Here is a 19,519-nt window from a genome sequence, read left to right on the forward strand (position 1 = left end):
AGGAGTGAGTTTAAGAGCCGGGAGGTAATGTTGCAGCTCTATAGGACCCTGGTCAGACCCCACTTGGAGTACTGTGCTCAATTCTGGTCGACTCACTATAGGAAGGACGTAGAAAGGGTGCAGAGGAGATTTACAAGGATGTTGCCTGGATTGGGGAGCATGCCTTATGAGAATAGGTTGAGTGAACGCGGTCTTTTCTCCTTGAAGTGACGGAGGATGAGAGGTGACCTGATAGAGGTGTACAAGATAATGAGAGACATTGATCGTGTGGATAGTCAGAGGCTTTTTCCCAGAGCTGAGATGGCTAGCAGGAGAGGGCATAGTTTTAAGGTGCTTGGAAGTAAGTACAGAGGAGATGTCAGGGGTAATTTTTTTACGCAGAGAGCGGTGAGTGCATGGATGGGCTGCCGGTGACGGTGGTGGAGGCGGAAACAATAGGGTCTTTTAAGAGACTCCTGGATGGATACATGGAGCTTAGAAAAATAGAGGGCTATGGGTAAGCTTAGGTAGTTCTAAGGTAAGGACATGTTTGGCACAGCTTTGTGGGCTGAAGGGCCTGTAATGTGCTGTAGGTTTTCTATATTTCTATGACTCTGGTTGCAGTGACACTCAGTTGGAGTGGTTAAAGTGAGCACAAGTGTTGGAATACATAGAGATCTTCTTCAAGGCAGTATTATTTGCTAAGGATGTCTGATAAAACAAAAGTGGAGGAGTTGTGCAAGTTTGCAGAAAGAATGCCATGGATGATGAGGAAATATAGTCTTGATCAAAAACTACCTCAACATTGAGGGAATAGAAGCCCCTTTTTCTGGATGAAGATCTCAAAGTTTTTGAAGGGGTTCAAATGTTCATGTGAATGTACCCTGAATCTTTGGAAAAGTGGGAATGTTGCAAGTTCCAAGGATACCTTTTCCTCAATTATATCAAAATATGTAAAGCAGCTCTTCTGAGTAAAGAGGTATTAAATGATTATTCTAATCCTGTGATGTAATGCAGAAACTACCAGTGGTGCCTGGGATGATCTTGTGGTCAGGAAGTCAATATCACGATGACCATATTCTGCATGGTGAGAGTAGTCTAGGACAGGGAATATGGTTGGAGATCGTATACTCAATGTTGCATCTTCAAAACCAGAATGCGTTTAGACATTGTTCTTCAGAGATGTTGAGGAAGGACCTTGTGCCGTGGAGTTATTGAATCATACAGTATGGAAACAGGTCCTTCAGCTCAACTGGTCTGTGCAAACAAGATGCCCATCTAAGCTAGTTCCATTTGCCCGGATTTGCCCTATATCCCTCAAAACCTTTCCTATCTCTGCACCTGCCCAAGTATCTTTTAAATGTTGCTAATGTACTTGCTTCAACCATTTCATCTGCCACCTCATTCACCCTCTAGGTGAAGAGAAGTTGCCCCTCAGGTCTTCATTTCATCACACGTTAAACCTTTTCCATCTCAGTCTTGATTCCCCAACCCTGGGGAAGAGACTATTTGTATTCACCATATCTACGCACACCCCATGACTTTGTACAACACTAAAACATCACCCCTCCTTCCCTTACACACATAAAGTCCTATCCTGCTCAGCTCTCTAATTCTGTCCTGGTAACATCCTCATAAAGTCCTTAGCTGGCAAAAGAATCAATAAATAATGGAAGAAAACATCTTCTGAGAAAATAAGTCAAAAGATGTAAGCTTCTTGATAAACTTGGGAACTTGGTCCTCCTTGTAAAATCATAAGTTACTAGCTTGGGTGTTATGCTTGATTCAGATTTGAAATTTACATCCCATATAAAGGAAGTGACCAAAGCAGCATTTCTATGCTTAATAAATATTGCACGTAATGATGCTGAAAAACAAATTCATACTTTTATATCAAATAAACTAGGTTTACAACAATGCACTTTTCACTGGCCTTCCAAAGCAACCCATTGACAAACTTCAACTCATTTGGAATGCCACTGCTAGACTTTTACCCAAAATCAAGATGAGGGAACATATCACTCCCATACTAGTAACACTGCCTGTAACTTTTAGAACTGATTTTAAAGTTGTTTTTAAAGCTCTTAATGGTCTGGGACTGGAGTACATCACAGAATTATTTTTGTTTTACAACCTTGCTTGAGGTCTCAGGTCTTCTTCTGCCCATCTCTTAAAGTCAAACAATCCCCCTCAAAAAATAATTGGCAGGTCAGCTTTTTTGAACTACACTCTTAAACTTTGGAATTTGATACCTAAATCTATAAGGGATGCAGACTCAGTTGACACTTTTAAACACCTGCTCAAAATCTATCCATTTAACCTTGCTTCCAACTAACATCTTTTTGATTTTTATTTTCATGTTTGTAGACTTATCCTATTGTAAAGCACTTTGAAACGTCATCTGTATGAAAAATGCTCGATAAATAAAACTATTATTATTGTATTTTTATTTTTTCTCAGCTCAAAGTTGGTAAAATCTGAGGTACGGGCACAGCCAAGCATGCTCATTTCTCAATCGCTAGGAACTTCCAAACTAGCCTAGTGGTGTTTAGTATTGTGGCTTTCTGAAGATTTACATAGATATTGCTGTGTAGGCCTCATTGTTTAATGCTATTGTGTAGTGCCTTTGGGATGACACCAATCATAGATATTACTATCAGGACAATGTATACCCTGTTCATGTTCGAAAGTCTTTCAATTTCCTTTTTTAATTCAGTGTATTTCTGGTGTTTCTAACTTATTAACTTCTGCTAGTTATGTTAGGAACGGCTATATCTATTAAGGAAGTTGTTCTTGCTTGTTTGTCCTGTATTATTATACCTGGATAGATGTTATGGATTGTCCTATCTGTAATAACGAATTGGTCATAATGAAATTTCTGGGCTACTGAGTCTGAAACTGGATCAGATTTGTACTTATAGTAAGGTACGGTTTCTTTAATGAGTTTGTATTTTAAAGCAAGATTTTGGTGAATAATGTTTGCCACTTGATTGTGCCAGTGTAAGTAATCAGATTGAACTAAACTGATGATGATGATGATCATTATAATAATCTTTTAAACGTACCTGATAATTCAATGTCGTATGAATAGCCAAGCTCACTGGAAGATACAAACGTTTCCTCATTGGTTACAGGTGGGTAAAATGGCACCATGTTAAATTGCCTGTTGTGTCCAATAGGTGCCATCTCCTCTGGCCACACACTGATTGAGGGATTGTTCTGTTTCATCCATTCATCAAAAATGGCATCAGTAAAGGCATGTAGCACCTGGTACAATGTAACACATTGATGTTGGTAAATATACTTTCCCAATTTGTAAGGATCTCTTCACTCCATCTGTCTACTGCCTTTGAATATCTGGCAAGTGGGCCAAAATTTCAAAAACATGACAAAGAGCGTGGATGTTGTAATCTCCTTTGTACATTGGTATAGAATTTAAAATAGCATTGTGCAGGCAAAACAAACATTTCAGCCCTCAGATCTGCTGTTCAGTTATTGCTGAAAAAGAGTAGTTAGTACATCAAACAAATTTTGATCATTAAAAATATAAAATGCCAGAAACAATCAGCAGCTCAGTCTGTAGAAAGATAAGGTATTATTTCAGATCCAAGATGTTTTTGCCAAAACCAGGAAAAATACTAGTTCCAAGTCCTGTTGAAGTGTCTTGCCCTGAAACATCATTTGTTTATTCCTCCCCATCAGATGCTGCCTGATTTGCTGTGTTCCTCCAGCATTTTATGTTGTTACTCTCGTTTGAAACACCTTAACTAAATTGGTTTCTCTTTTATTCTCAGTTCAGATGAAAGAACTTTAACCTGAAATGTTAACTGTTTTTCCTTCCACAGATGCCAATGAACAGCATAGTCCTCCCAGCATTTTCTGTTTTTATTTCAGATTACCAACATCAGCAGACTTTTGATTTTGATTGCTATTTGACAATGATCAAACTTAGTTGAGTCAATCCAACTACAACTTGCATTGTAACGTTTGGAGTGTAGGGACAGTTTCTACCTATTTTAGCTGCTGACCAGAAAGTTTCAGCATATTTCTCTCATTAAGATCCTGCAGGAAACCTGGCTTTTTGAACTAACAAGCAATGTATTTATGGAAGTAATGTGTACCACACAGTCAATCAGCTCCTCTGAAGGGGAAAGCAGGATCTATGAAATGTTCTACTTCTCCCTGAAATGTTTTACCGATGCACATTGGAAGTGAATAGTACAGTTTCTGGAGTGGTACCAATCCAGTAGTTCACACGCACCATGCACCTCACGGGCTATTGTGTAGGAATTCTCCAAATTATGCCTACGTGCTGAAGAGAAGAAGAAGCAGGAGATAAATCTGAAATCATGCTCTGCTGTTGGATGCACAGCAGAGCCCATTGGCTGAGCACCAACCACTGAGGAGAGTAGGTTTCTTGCACCAGCTAATCACCTTTATATGGGGAATAGCTGATGTGAGAAACCTATTCTTTTGAATGACAGCACTGACCTTGAAGAGCGATAAAGGAAACCTCACTAATCTTAATATCTATGATTAATCTCCATTTCTTCCGAGGTTTTAATTAAAATGTATGTTTTTATTATTTTAAGCAAATCATTTGGGTGGCATGGTAGTGTAGCGGTGTAACAGAGTCAGCAGATTGGGTCCAATTGCACTGCTGTCTATAACGTTTTTATACGTTCTCCCTGTGACTGTGTGGGTTTCTTCCAGGTGCTCTGGTGTCCTCCCACACTCTAAGATAAATGTGTTAGTAGGCCAATCATTGGTAATTGGGCAACCTAGACTCTTTGAACTGGAAGGGCTTGTTACACTAAATAAAAATAAATGAAATAAAATAAAATCTGAGCAGTTATTAAATTTCTGACAGTAGATCACTTTGGAAATAGTTCATAAGCCTTTGACAGCAGTGAAGTGTTAAAGGTCACACATGAGCTCTGAGGATGAGCATCAAAATATGCAGCCAGTTTATGTTTAGTTTTTCATGAAATTCTATTGTATTTCTTCATTTTCCTGTAAATGTCTGCAAGGAAATGAATATCAAGGAAGTATATGGTAACATTACGTACGTTGGTAATAGATCTACTTTGAACTTTGTTGCCTCTCACATCCCATTCTGCTTCACAGGTGTTGTCTCTGACTTGGAGGATCAGCTCAGCTCACTCTGCATCTCAGGAAAAAGCTGGTGCAGCCAGTAGGGTAAAGGGTGCACAGAGGTCCCACTCCACAATGAATGATTGTGTCAATTATTAAATTCCAAAACTACATTAGGCTATTTCACAATATAATCAAAGAATTTCACATAATCAGTGTCATCCCTGCTTCTTCAGACAAAGGATTTACTCTGCCTGGGTCACAGCAGGATCAAACTGAGCCGCTGAAAAATGCAATGGTGTGTTCATTGCCAGCATGCAGCCTGTAGAGTGGATCAGCTGCCACATGATTCTGAACTAAAACCATTTCTGACAATCTACTCCGGAAATGGGAAATGGGAAATGGGAAAATATCCTTCTCTGGTAAGATTGATTCAAACTCGTGGTTTTGGGTTGTAACCCATGCCGGCTGTCACAAAAGATGCAAAATCAGAATACAGAAAGTACAAAATCAGAAATAATTTTGTCTGATAATGCATCAATAATAATGTGCCAGATAATAGATCTAATTTAACCCATTGTCAATGGAACTACTTTTAACGTATTCAGATCCTGTTTGACCTTAGTAATTAGTAATCTTGAATCCTTTTCAATTCCTTATGTAAAAAAAGGCAGCACTTTGGTGACCCTGACGCTCTAGGATAATTCCAGAGTTATTCAACACACCAGCCAATGCAGTTGCTTTGAAACTGCCAGAGTTTTTGGGAGCAAAATGCCGTCATTTGGCCTGTGCAAGCTGAGGCCCAAACCACACTTTACATTCTGTATTTGGTTGACAATAAAGGAGTTCTTATGGTTTCCCTTAAACTTAAAACACCTCTGCCGTTTTATTTACAAAAACCTAGGTACATTTGTAAACCTACATTTGCAACTTCAAACGCCTCAGCCTGAACCATCAATATTCATCACCATCCTAAGCAACATCAAAGGCAACACTTCCTGTAGGTGTAAAGCACTTCCTATAAATTGCAACGTAATGTAGTTATTTTTTAACTAGTTGAAACATAATCAGGTTAGATGGGTCATTGGCTTTCCAAGTTCAAGTGACCGCTGTGGATAGGGACCCACTGTCAATGTGCATGGTTCATTGGCTGGAGGAAAATAACCTCTAGCTCAGAGGAAGGACATATACTGAATGACAGAGCATTGCCCAACATTCATAACACCTATTATCTTTGAGTTAAATACTGTAGTAATATCTGCCTACACACACACAAAATGCTGGAGGAACTCTGCAGGCCAGACAGCATCTATGGAAAAAAGTACAGTCGACGTTTTGGGCCGAAACCCTTCAGCAGGATTTGTCTGCTGAATCATCTGACTCACTTCCAGCATCTGCAGATTTTCTCTTGTTTGTGGTAATATCTACCTATTTGGATAGGAATCATGATACTAACACATTCTCAGTCTCATATCTGGTCAATTTAACTTAAATTTCAAGCTTTATAGGGGCATGAACAGCATCATCACATGAAATGAGGTAGACTTCAGTGCAAGTGGTTTGGAACATAAAATGTTTTGTGAAGTGGCCATCATTATACACTAGCAGTAGACTGTTCCCAAAACGTTTCCTCATGCCGTGTATAGAATTCTTTCCACAGGGGCAAGTGTGGTTAATCAAGGTACCAGCACCACTACAAAAGTGAATTTGATGACACGCATCAGAAGAAGACAAATAACAGTAGAGATGAGATGAGTGCCAAGCAATTAAACTCAGCACCTTTCACGGAGAAGTTAAGTTAGTGATTTGGCCAAAACATGAAGAGAACGAAAATAGAAAAACTTAGATTAATTGTCCACTGTAAATTATCCCAAGTGGAATCTGAGGAGCAGTGAACAGAATATGGCCAAAATAAAAAGCAGGACTAATGTAAAATGGACTCAGTGAGCTGGAGGGGCTTCCATCTGTAATGCTCAATAACTCTATAAATAGGTGTGCAGTACAGCAGTGGTAGGGAGCATCAATAAAGAATGTATCTGAGATATACAAGGAATATTAAAGACATTTTTTGAGAGTCATGGGTTTGCAATGCTGATTGTTTAAGTATTTGCGGTGAGGTCTGAAGAAAATATTCCTTCTTAATGGCTGCGAGATACTAGGGCAAGAGGTACCAGTTAGAGAAATGCCTGCAGAAGCACCAGGACAACAAGAGGTAGATCTGCAAAGTAGCAAGCCAGGCAGAGGGGGAGGGGTTCCCCCGAGAAGGATGTTCACTAGCCCTAGGGTATCAACAATTATACAGGGGTGGTGAGTCAATGGCAACCACGACCAAGATGGCACATGCAAACACTTCGTTGGTACATGGATTGCAATCGTCATTAATGTAGCAATAAAAGTCAGTCTAGGTGTAAAGTGTCTATTTTTCTTTGCAAAGCAAGCACACAAATGCTGGAGGATCTCATCAGGTCAAGCAGCATGTATGGAACTGAGTAGATAGCGGACATTTCAGGCCGAGACCCTTCTTCAGGACTACTTTCCTTTCCTTGATCTTTTATGAATATGCTCCAAACCTTATAATGTCACATCCATATTTTTTATGTTATATAGGAGGTACAATGACAATACTATTTAGGAATAATGTCTCTTTTCAATTGCCTAGTAGAATAATGAATACATATAAATAAACGATAGGGTGCATCCTTTATCCTTAAAAAATCCATAATCATGGTTAATAATTCATTAATCAGTGAGAATCTCTGCTCAGTATTACCATGGCATGTGAGAGAATCTTTTAGAAGATTTGGGCACACACTCCCAAAAATGCTTGTCACTGTTGGCCTATAAACAGTAGCCAAAGTCAGCAATATGTCAAGACAATGAGATTCTTCACAGACTTAGATGGCCACAGTTCAGCAAAAAATTCCGTAAATCATTTGAGCAATTAGAGTTGTTCAAAGGCCTCTCAGTATAATGGCAGTTCTATTACAGAATGAAGATTTAATAAAGCATGAAGTACAGATGAGTACAGCACAGGAAGAGGCCAGTCGGCCCACAATGTTGTGCCGAATCAGCTAAAAGACAAATCAAAAACACGCAGACATTAATCCCTCCCACCTACACCATGTTCCTATTCCTCCATCATCCTTACATCCATGTGCCTATCCAAACATCTCTTAAAAGCCTCTCATGCGTTTGCCTCTACCACCGTACCAGGCAGGGTATTCCAGACATCCACAAATCCCTGAGTAAAAATCTTATCCCTCACATCTCCCTTGAACCTATCCACCCTCACTTTCAATGCATACCGTCTGGTATTTCCCAGATATTTCTACTCTGGGAAACACATGTTCTCTGTCCACTCTATCTATGCCTCTCATACTCTTGTAAACCTCTATCTGATCTCCCCTCTGCCTCTGACACTCCAGAGAAAACAACCAAGTTTATCCATCCCCTTGTGATAACATACACCCTCTAAAGCAGGCAGGGTCCTGGTAAACCTCTTCAGCACCCTCTCCAAAGCCTCAACATCCATCCTATAGTGGGGTGACCAGAACTGTAGGCAATGGTCCAGATGTGGACTAACCAGAGTTTTATAAAGTTGCAACTTAACCTCCTGACTTTTGAACTCAGTGCCTTGATTAATAAAAGCAAGCATTCCATAAGCCTTCTTAACCACCTTGTTGACCTGTGTAGCCACTTTCAAGGAGTTACGAATTTGATCCCAAGATCTCTCTGCTCAGCAACACTGTTAACAATGTACCGTCTGCTTGCATTTTCCCTACTGAGGTGAAATAACTCACAATTATCTGGGTTAAACTCCGCCTGCCATTTCTCAACCTGTATCTGCAACTGGTCTACGTTGTGCTGTATTCTTTGCCAGTCCTTGACATTATCCACATCTCCACCAATCTTGGTATCATCCACAAATGTACTAACCCATCCATCTACATGTTCATCCAGATCATTTGTATGCATCACAAACATCAGAGGTCCCAGCAAGAGAAGTTGTAGCAAGGTAATGCAAACTGAGCACAGCACAAATAATTGCTGATGCAGATGAGAGGACATGAGCTTTGGGGGAGAACTGAATGGGTGCAAGACTGAGTTGGGTGTATTATGATGGACTGTGAAACAATGTGAAAGCAGTTCTACACTGATTTTAAAAAATCCTTTGAGAGATGGTCATAGTCACAGAGTTAAGCAGCATGATAAAACGCTTTGGCCACCAAGTTTGCACTGAACATCATGTACCCATTTAAACTAATCCTCCTTAATTTTCCCATCAGCTCCACTGAACAGTGGCCTATTAATGCACACATCATTAGCACGTGCAAGCAAACCTGTGTTGTCACAGGACAAATGTAGAAACCTCATGCAGCCAGCAATGCTGATCAGGATTGAATCCCAGTTACAGGAGATGTGAGGCAGCAGTCCTCCCACCTGCCACAGACTCCTGTCCACAGGCCAATACTATGACATTAACATCAGCCCAAAACACCAGAGCAGCTCCAGGAGTGTTGACAGCAGTCATAGCAGAATTAAAAGCCATAAATATGATCCAGAAAGGGCAAGCGAGAGAAGGAGACTGTCATTTTTAGTAAGGCAGCAGGAAAGAGGAAAGATTGGATACACATGGGTCTTTGTGTAGGATGAGGCAAGAAAGTGTGAGAGCATCTGCACAAAGATGGAAAGTTTAAGAATATTGTTCCAGAGTTTCTGGTATGCAGTAGTGCACTGAGTATTAAATACGTGTAACCACTGCAGTAGCTGAAGCAAATTATTGAGCTGTGTTCAGTGTTATGTCAACAGCTTGGTGTTTACAGATGACACCAGGAAGAAGGTGCTGATTAATATGTAATCCAATGTATTCACAGTTATGACAGCTATTAAACTGTAGCAACAATTACAGAACCAAAGTCAAATTGAGAAGTACACTTGGAGAAATTGTCACTAGAATTATCTCTGAAGTATCTGCACCATGCCCTGATGTTAAGAGCAGTTTGCGGTGAAGAGTTGAATGAACAAATTGATCAAGTGATCCAGTGAATTCGCTGCTAGTTGAAATTACAAATATTTGTTCATGTGAACAGTGAACTAATAAATTTATAATTATGTTGATGTGTGCAAGGATCAAAGGGAGTGAGAGAATTGTAAGTGAAAGTATAAATTTAAGAACCATCTGCAGGGTGTTCTACGGTATTTGATATGTTATTATACCAGTTGCTGTCATCAGTTGAATTTACTGACCTTAGTAAAGGATGCTCTGTTACTGCTCTATACCTGCATATTGACTTTGAAAGTAGCAACAGTAAAGAGTCCACAGATACAATAGCCAGGGCATTGTTTTTGCTCTTGGATAGTACAATAGAAGATAATCAAATGATTGACCCAGGTTAGCACAAGCTTGTCCAACAAGACTCTTGGTCTCTTCAGGCAAAAGAAACCCTACCTGCTGGACTCCAATTTCAACTGTTCTGACAGCTCATTACAGGAACACAGAAACAAAATGCCCTTTGGAGTCAACATACTTCATAAGGACCTTCTTTTTCAGATATATTAAAATGTCTTCCAGTTGTCCAGCTCAGGGCGGCCCCTGTAGACTGAACATAGATGTTCTGCAAAGTGATAACCCAATCTGCATTTGGTTTCTTCAATGTCAAGGAGAGCACAATGTCAGAACACCAGACTGGAGGAAGTGCATGTGAAGAAGTGTAAGGACAATGTCAAGGAGGCCACAGTGTCGTACACTAGACTGGAGGAAGTGCAAGCAGAGGTGAAAGGAAAAGATGTTGCATTGCCTGTAGCTGTACCATAACAAGGGGAATGATTGGTGGAAATCATGAGGATAGTGACCTCCAGATTACTCCCAGTGCCATGCATTAGTAAGTAGAGGTACAGAAAGGTAAACCAGATGAATGAGTGGCTGAGGAGCTGATGAAGGGGGCAGGAATTCGAATGTTTTGAATCATTGGGATCTCTTTTAGGGTAGAGGTAACCTGTATTTGAACCATAGAGTAACCAAGCTCCTGGTGCTTTTGCCACCATAAATGGTTTGAACTAGATTGGTGGGAGGGTGAGACTCGAGAGAGCAAAGTCATTGAAAAGACAGGGATATGTTTATAGCAATCACAGAATCTAAGCCTAGCCATCAGAATAGCCATACTTACAGTAAAGGGACTGATAGGATGACTACTTTAAATTGCATCTGTTTCAATACATGTAGCTTAAGGTGGACAAATTGAGAGCATGGATGGCTTCTAGGGACTGGAATATCATGGCATTACCATTGAGAGAAGAGCAGGTTTGGCAGCTCAGTGTTCCGGGATACCATTGCTTTAAACTTTGTGAAAAAACAGGATATTACAACAGTGCTTAGGGATCATATTCTTGAGGAACCATCTAACAAGACCATTTGGATAGAACTTAGAAGTAAGGTGGGGCTGTGTATCTTGATAGAGCTAAATTATAGATACTCCCAACAGCTCCCACCCCTGTGGGAGATTGCAATTTTCTCAGTATCAATTGTGCCACCCAGTGTGCAAAGGGTCTGGATAGGATGGAATTTATGTGGTGCATCGAAGGAAATTTCCTTATGCAATAGATGGGGGAGCCCACTCAGAGGAGCAATACTGGACCTCCACTTGGGTGTCGAAGCAGGTCAAGTAACTGAATGGAAAGCACTTTAGGTCCAGTGACCACAGTTTTATTAGTTTTTAAGTAGTTTTGGAAAAAGATAGAACAGGTCCATAGGTTAAGTTCCTGAACTAGAGCAGGGCATACTTTAAGGGCATAAGGTAGCAACCAGCTAGGGTCAAATGGGTGACTCTGTCTAAAGACAAAGAAACAATTGGCAAGTGGGAGATTTTTACGAGTCGTATTTAAGAGAAGTTCCTGATAAGGTAGAAGGATAGACATACCAAGTTAAAGGGCACTCTGGCTGACAACAGATATCGAGACTCTGGTCAGGAAAAAGAAGGAAACAAACATGGTCTTTAGACAGCTGGGTACATGAGAATCCCTTGAAAAATACAAAGAAGAAGTTGAACACCAGGCTTAAGAGGGAAATTATGAGACCAAAAAGAGAGTATGAGTCAGATTTGTCAGGCAGGGTTAAAGGTAATCCCAGGAGGATCTTCAATATTAACGGTAAAAGGGTGACTCTTAAAGACCCTGAAGGCCACCTATGTCTGGAACTGCAGAAGATGGCTGAGATTCTTAATGTCAATTTCTCCTCAGTCCCTATTAAAAAGATTATGGATGCCAAAGAAATGAAGGTAATATGTAGTGAGGTCTTGGATCATATGCATACCACAGGATGGATGCATTTGCAGTCTTGAAGCATATCAAGGTGATTAAATCTCCAGGGCTGACCAAGTGCAGGAGGCCAGGAAAGAAAATGCAGAGGTTCTTGAAGAGGTATTTGCTTTGTTGTTAGCCACTAGCAAAGTTCCAGAAGACTGGAGGCGCTAATGTTCCACTGTGCAAGTAGGGTAACATGGACTGGTCAGAGAACTACAGGCCAGTGAGACTTAATTTAGGTGGAGGGAAATCTGAGGACTAGTTCGACCATCACTTGGATAGTCAAGGCTGAGCAGGAATAGTCAGTATTGTTTTGTGCATGGGAGGTTATGCCTGATGAATCTTTTGGAGATAATTTAGGGTATAAATAAAGGTAGAGCAGTGGATGCTGTCTATATGTACCTTCGTTGATTGATCGAAATGCAGTGCAGACTATGACCTTCTGGCCCTTTGAGCCACACCGCCCAGTAATCCCCCAATTTAACTTTAGCCTAATCGCAGCACAGTTTACAATGACAAATTAACCTATCAACTGGTACATCTTTGGACTGTGGGAAGAAAGTGGAGCACCTGGAGGAAGCCCATGCGGTCACAGGAAGAACGTATAAACTCAATACAGGTAGCAGCGGGAATTGAACCCCGGTTGCCTTTATAGTAAAGTGTTGTGCTAACCATTACGCTACCATGCTGTATGAGACTTTTGACTGTATCCTCTGTGGCAGACTGACCAAGAAGGTTAGTTCCCAAAGGATTCAGGGAGAGCTAGCAAGGTGGATTCATAATTAGCTTGAAGATAGGAAGCAGACAGTGATGGTCGAAAGTTGATTCTCTGATTGAAGACATCTGTGTCTAGTGGGATGCCCCAGGGGTCAGTGTGGGGACTTCTGTTATTCATTATTTACAATATTTAAAGGATTTTGATGTGACTGTACATGGCACAATTAGCAAGTTTGCTGATGATACTAGCTTGGAGGCTTTGTTGATAGTGAAGCAGGTTACAGTGAACTGTAAAGAGATAAGTGTGACTGTATTAGACATGCAAACCAGGGTAAGACCTATACGGTGAATGGCAAGGCACTGATGGGTGTTGTGAAACACAGGGATCTGGGAGTACAAGTGCACTGAGACTATCAGGAAGGAGGCAGAGTTAGAGTGGACCAGTTGGGCCAAGAGGTTGTTTCAGTGCTGTGTTACTCTATGACCAGGGAGTCATGAAGGGAATTGCTTATGCAAAACGCTGAAAGGTGAGGAGAGGGGAAGGGAAGATGTTTCTATTGGTGAAATTTCTTTGAAAGTTGGAGAAATCGTAGGGGATGACCAGTTCAATTCAGAGGCTAGTGAGGTAGAAAGTGAGACGAGAAGAACTCTCTCTTCATTCTGTACCAGAGAGGAAGTGAAAGCAAAGGAATGGGAAATGGATGAGAAGTGGTCAAAGGCTACGTGAACAATAGTAGACAGAAAACTGCAGTCCACGAGGAAATAAGACATTTCTGAGGCACCTGTACAGAAAGTCTTATCATCATAGCGAATATAACGGAAACAGAAGAAGTAGGAGACTGCAGCAGAGTCCTTGCAAAAAGCAGGGTACAACAAAGAGTAGTTGAGATTGCTGTGGGAATCAATAGGCTTGTAATGGATGTTGGTAGCTAACCCTTGTGATGAAGACAGATTAAGAAAAAGGGAACAGTCAGAGATGTGAAGGTGGGGGCTGGATTGGAAATTGCTGATGAAAGTTATGAAACTATTAAATTCTGCATAAGTTCAGGAGGCAGCACCAATGCAGTCACTGAGACACCAGAAAAAGAACTAAAAGAGAGCGCCCTAGTAGAACTGAAAAGAAAACTGCCATGTATCCCACAAAAGGACAGTGTGAGATTGGCCCATGCAGGTATACATAACTATACCTGTGAGGCAGAAGAAAGTAAAAAGGAAGTAAGAGTTTCAGGGAGTTGGGAACCAGATGGGAACAGATAGTGGAGTAGTTGCAGGGAAAGATTATGTTAAGCCTACGTACAAAGACAGGAACCTAAAAGTTGAGCATGATGAGAAGAATATTCTGAGTTGTGTCTATTTCAATGCAGAGAAGGTAAGGCAGTAGGTAAGAACATGAATCAGTGTGTGGACTTATGACATTGTAGCCATTAGTGAGACTTGGTTGCAAGAGGGGCAGGATGGGCAGCTCAATCTTTCAGAGTTCTGTTCCGTTAGACATGATTGAGGGGAGGTATTAAGGGGGTATTACTACTGAAGCTATATGAGTCAAAATAAAAAAAGGATGACCACGTTAATTGGATTATATCATAGAACACTCAATAGTCAGTTGGATTTAGAGGAGGAAATTTGAGAGATCGCAGACTGTTGCAAGGAACATAAGGTTGTAATAGTAGGTGATTTTAACTTTTTACATATTGACTGGGACTTCCATACTGCATGGACTAGACGGGACAGAGTTTGTCCAATATGTTCAGGAAAATTTTCTTAGTCAGTATTTAGAAGTCCCAACTAGACAATGTGATACTGGACCTCCTATTGGGCAATGAGGCAGGGCAGGTGACAGGAGTGAGTGTGGAACGATTTGGATCTAGTGATCATAATTCCTTTAGTTTCAAATTAATTATGGAGAAGGAAAGGACTCGTCCTTGGGTTGAGATTCTAAATTGGAGAAAGGCCAGTTTTAATGACATCAGAAAGGATTTGGCAAGTGTGGATTGGGATAGATGGTTTTCTGGAAAGGGATGCTTGGTAAGTGTGAGGTCTTCAAAACTGAAATATTGTTTATATGTTCCTGTTATAATGTAATGCAAGGCTAGCAGGCTTAGGGAATCTTGCTTCTTGAGAGATGTTGAGGCCCTGGTCAGGAAGAACGGCTTGAAAAGCAGGTATAGGCAGCAAGGAACAGATGAGGTTCTTAAAGAATATAAGAAATGCAAGACAACATGTAAGAGGGAAATCAGAGGACTAAAAGAAGGCATGAGTTTGATCTGGTAGACAAGATGCAGAAGAATCCTAAGGGCATCTACAGATATATTAAGAGCAAAGGGATAGTAAGGGAGAAAATTGGTCCACTTGAGGATTGGCATGGTCATCTATTTGTGAAGCTGAAAAAGATGGGAGCGATTTTAAATGGAATTTTTTGCATCTGATATTTACTTGGGATATGGACACAAAGAATATAGAACTGAGGCAAGACGTTAGTGAGGTCATACACAGAGTACAGAAGAGCAGGTGCTTGCTGTCTTGAAGCAAGTTAGGATGGATCAGTCCACAAGGCCTGACAAAGTGATCCCTTAGACGTTTCGAGAGGCTTGTTCAGAAGTTGAGTCCCTGACAGTGGTATTTAAAACGTCCTCAGCCACAGATGAGGTACTAGAGGACTGGAGGATAACTAATGTTGCTCCGTTGTTCAAGAAAGGCTCTAAGAATAGGCTGGTAAGTCAAAGGGACCAGTTATATAATAATTTTGAGAGACAGGGCCTGATTTAGTATAGTCATCAAGGCTTTGTGCATGGTAGGTCATGTCAAAAAAATCTTATAGAGTTTTTCGAGGAGGATGTAATTTGATAAAGGAAAGGCAGTGGATATTGTCTACATGGGCATCAGCAAGGCCTTTGACAAAGTCCGTCATGAGGCTGGTCAAGAAGATTCAGTCACTTAACATTCAGTGTGAAGTAGTAAATAGGCTATGATATTGGTTTAACATGCTATAGGGTTTCACTGCTGTGTAACGTGCTGTAAGGTTTCACTGTTAATGTAATAGTTTCTCTGTAGCAGCAATGTTTGAATTATGACTAGAGATAACGGGGTTTGGAATGCTGTTGTTCTTCCTTGTGAGCTGGAAGAGAGATTTCGCAGTCTTTTGCTGGGGAGAGATGAGGCGAGAAGATAAGCATGGAGAGATTTGGTAGACCACTGGATGAGGTGGACTTGGAGCGAGGATCCGAAGGGCAGTGACAATCGGAAGAGGTCAATGGTGGACGATCGACTTATCAATGAGCTCCAACTTCGCGCAACAGACTGCTTAATAAGATGGGGCCCTTTTATTCTTTTATTTTGTTTCTTTACTAACCATATAGTCAAAGTAAGAATTATAAAGCTTAATCTTTTAATCGCATATTGTGTACTATTTTGGGTACTGATTTGTAACAGGGGACACATCGCGCAGCATCCACCTAAACGAGATTTCTTAAGTTTGGTTGGGCAGGGGTTATCACCCCCTATATCAAGCCGCTATCCAAGGTGAGGGTTACATTGGCTTTGTAGGAGAAACCAGAGTATGGTAGTTAGATGGTTGCCCTCTGACTGGAGGCCTATGACTAGTGGTGTGCCACAGGGATCAGTGCTGGGTCCATTGTTGTTTGTCATCTATATCAATGATCTGGATGATGATATGGTAAACTGGATCAGAAAATCTGCAGATGATACCAAGGATGAGGCAGTGAGGAAGACTGTCTCAGCCTACAGCATGATCTAGACCTGATGGTGGAAAAATGGGTTGAGAAATAGCAGGTGGAATTTAATGCAGACATATGTGAGGTATTGCACTTTGGAAGGACAAACCAGGGTAGGATCTACACAGTGAATGGTAGGGGACTGAGGAATGTGTAGAACAGAGGGATCTGGGAGTACAGATCCATAATTCATCAGAAGTGGCATTATTGATGGATAGAGTCATAAAAGGAACTTTTAGCACATTGGCTCTTGTAAATCAGAGTACTGAGTTTAGGAGTATGGATGTTATGTTAACGTTGCATAAAATGTTGGCAAGACCAATATCTTTGTATAGAGTATTGTGTGTAGTTTGGTCACTTACCTACAAGGAAAATATCAATTAGATTGAAAGAATGCAGAGAAAATTTTTAAGGATGTTGCCAGGACTTGAGGACTTGTGTTATTGAGAAAGATTAATAGGTTAGGACTTTATTACCTGGAGTGTAAGAGATTGGGGGAACATTTGATAGAACTATACAAAATTGTGAGGGTTTTCAATTCAAAATTCAATACAAAATTGAATACAAAATATAATACCCCGCAAGCAGGCTTTTTCCATTGAGGCTGGGTGAAACGAGAACTAGAGGTCATGGGTTAAGGGTGAAACATGAACTATTTAAGGGAACTTGAAGGGGAACTTCTCTGAGAGGGTGGTGTGAATGTAGAATGAGCTTCCAGCAGATGCGGTGAAAGCAGATTTGATTTTACCATTAAAGAGAAGTTTGTATAAGTATATGGATGATAGGGGTGTGGAGGGCTATGGGAATGGTGTGATTGGGCAGAGGAACAGTTTGGCATGACTAGATAGGCCGAAAGGTCTTTTTCTGTGCTGTAGTGCTCTATGACTCTATGACTATGACACTTTGAGGCTTCTTCACGATCTTCCCCCTACAATTTCTAGTCTGATAGTAGACCATCTCCACACTACCTACTTCCTTCTCCTACCTAAAGTCCACAAACAAGAGTGCCCAACAGTTTGTTCTTGTTCCACCAGACTTGTTACTTCCTACCTTGGCTCTATCCTTTGACCTCTGCTCCAGTCCCTTCTCACATGTCAATGGAATGCCCGATGCCCTCATGATTTACTGTTTCCAGTTCACTAATCTTAAAAGTTTCATCTTTACTGTGATTGTAAAATCTTATTACACCTCTAACCTACATCAGGATAGTCTAAGGACCCCCTGCTTCTTCCTTCACTTCACTAATTTGCACCATGAAGTTTTAAAATTTAAGACACAGTAAAAAGTTTCTAGGTCTAAAGCTACATCTCAAAAAAAGGCAACTGTGTTTTGGGAAAACAGAGACCAACGAGTTTGTTAATCCCAGCAATAAACAACACAATCTAGCAAGCTATTTACTGCCATTAGCAAAACATTAAACATGATAATTGGATTACAGTTGGTTGATTGTGTAAAATCATTGCTGTTCAATCACTCTAGGTAAGGTAAAGACATACCACAAAAAGTGGATCGTTTGCTGCAGAGTGTGTGAGTGCACTTGTTCCATTAAGAAAAGAATGGACCAGGTTATGAAGACTTTGAAGTCCATTAGGTTTAGTTTCTCCATCTGGTGCAGCGAATCCCTCAATTGAGTTTCTGAAAGGTAAAAGAAGCAAGTTATGTCCCTTTAGTGTAAAATTTGGCAAATCTACAGGGAACAAATTCCCATTAATTTGGAATAATTACAAAAACAATTTAAAATTAAATCATGAGTAAACTACCCATTTTATCTCATTATGAAGAGGGAAAAGGAGGAAGAAGATTTGTGTAAAGCCAATGGATTCCATATTCCAAAACTGCAGGTGAACAGTAGGTCTTAGTTTTGCCTTAGTTAGATCAAAGCCTTACAAGTTGGTTTTAAATACTCTGCAGCTTTTCATTTATGTCACAACAGATTTTCATAATGGCATTAATTGGCTTCCTGCAGTGTGCCTAACAAACAGCAGAGAACTAAAGGCATGAAGTAGATTTTGAAAAGGATGATTTTAATAGTCTCTAAAACTATTCTTATGCCGTCAGTATTCCCAAAATAGTCTGATAATTCTGAGCAAAGAAGCTAGAAATCACCCCCTCCCCAATGCTTCAACTTCAATTCTTGATCATCTTCTCACCCATGGGAACCTTAATGCTCATTTGAGATTCACAGCAGAAGAACTGTCTTTCTGTATAATATTTATACCTGTTCACTCCAAAAATGATTCTTCTCATGAAACACTAATTTCCAAAGAAGGCTTTTTGAAAGCACATTTATAGCTTGGGCATGTCAAGTTGTCGGGTGAATGATTCATTTTTCTTGGTCTTTCTTGGGGGCTTTGCTATTGCTTGCTTGGTGAATGGAGGGTGCTGATGCTTTTTATTTGCAAAGTAAGTGGGGAGGGCAGGGCCATTGCTTTGCATTTGCTTGTGCGTGGTGGGGGGAGAGTAACTGGGGCTTTGGGGTTCTCTTTCAATATTTTTATTAGTTTCAACATATAAGAATACAGAGTACAAGAGGATATAAATTATAAATAAAAAAAGATAAAATAATACCAAATACATTATATTAGAATCACACTTGTAATCACATTACCCTATATTCATGTAAATTAAATTAAATTGTAATATTGAAATGTAATAATTTTATTATACAAAAAAAAATCTAAACCCACTACCAAGATCAA

The 19,519-nt window shown here is 40.3% G+C and overlaps 1 protein-coding gene across 1 annotated transcript in view; it reads right to left on the reverse strand.

The window, feature by feature from the left end:
- Nucleotides 1-19,519, reverse strand: part of dct (dopachrome tautomerase) — a gene marked incomplete at its 5' end in the record, with an annotated part of 73,250 nt that overhangs the window by 8,665 nt on the left and 45,066 nt on the right. The window contains 2 exons of the mRNA XM_063049709.1: nucleotides 3,045-3,246; nucleotides 18,317-18,455. Of these exons, the coding sequence (XP_062905779.1) occupies nucleotides 3,045-3,246; nucleotides 18,317-18,455 (341 nt within the window). The remainder of the gene's footprint in view (nucleotides 1-3,044; nucleotides 3,247-18,316; nucleotides 18,456-19,519) is intronic.

This window comes from Mobula hypostoma, chromosome 5 (assembly GCF_963921235.1).
Source record: "Mobula hypostoma chromosome 5, sMobHyp1.1, whole genome shotgun sequence".
In the NCBI taxonomy this organism is placed as follows: domain Eukaryota; kingdom Metazoa; phylum Chordata; class Chondrichthyes; order Myliobatiformes; family Myliobatidae; genus Mobula; species Mobula hypostoma.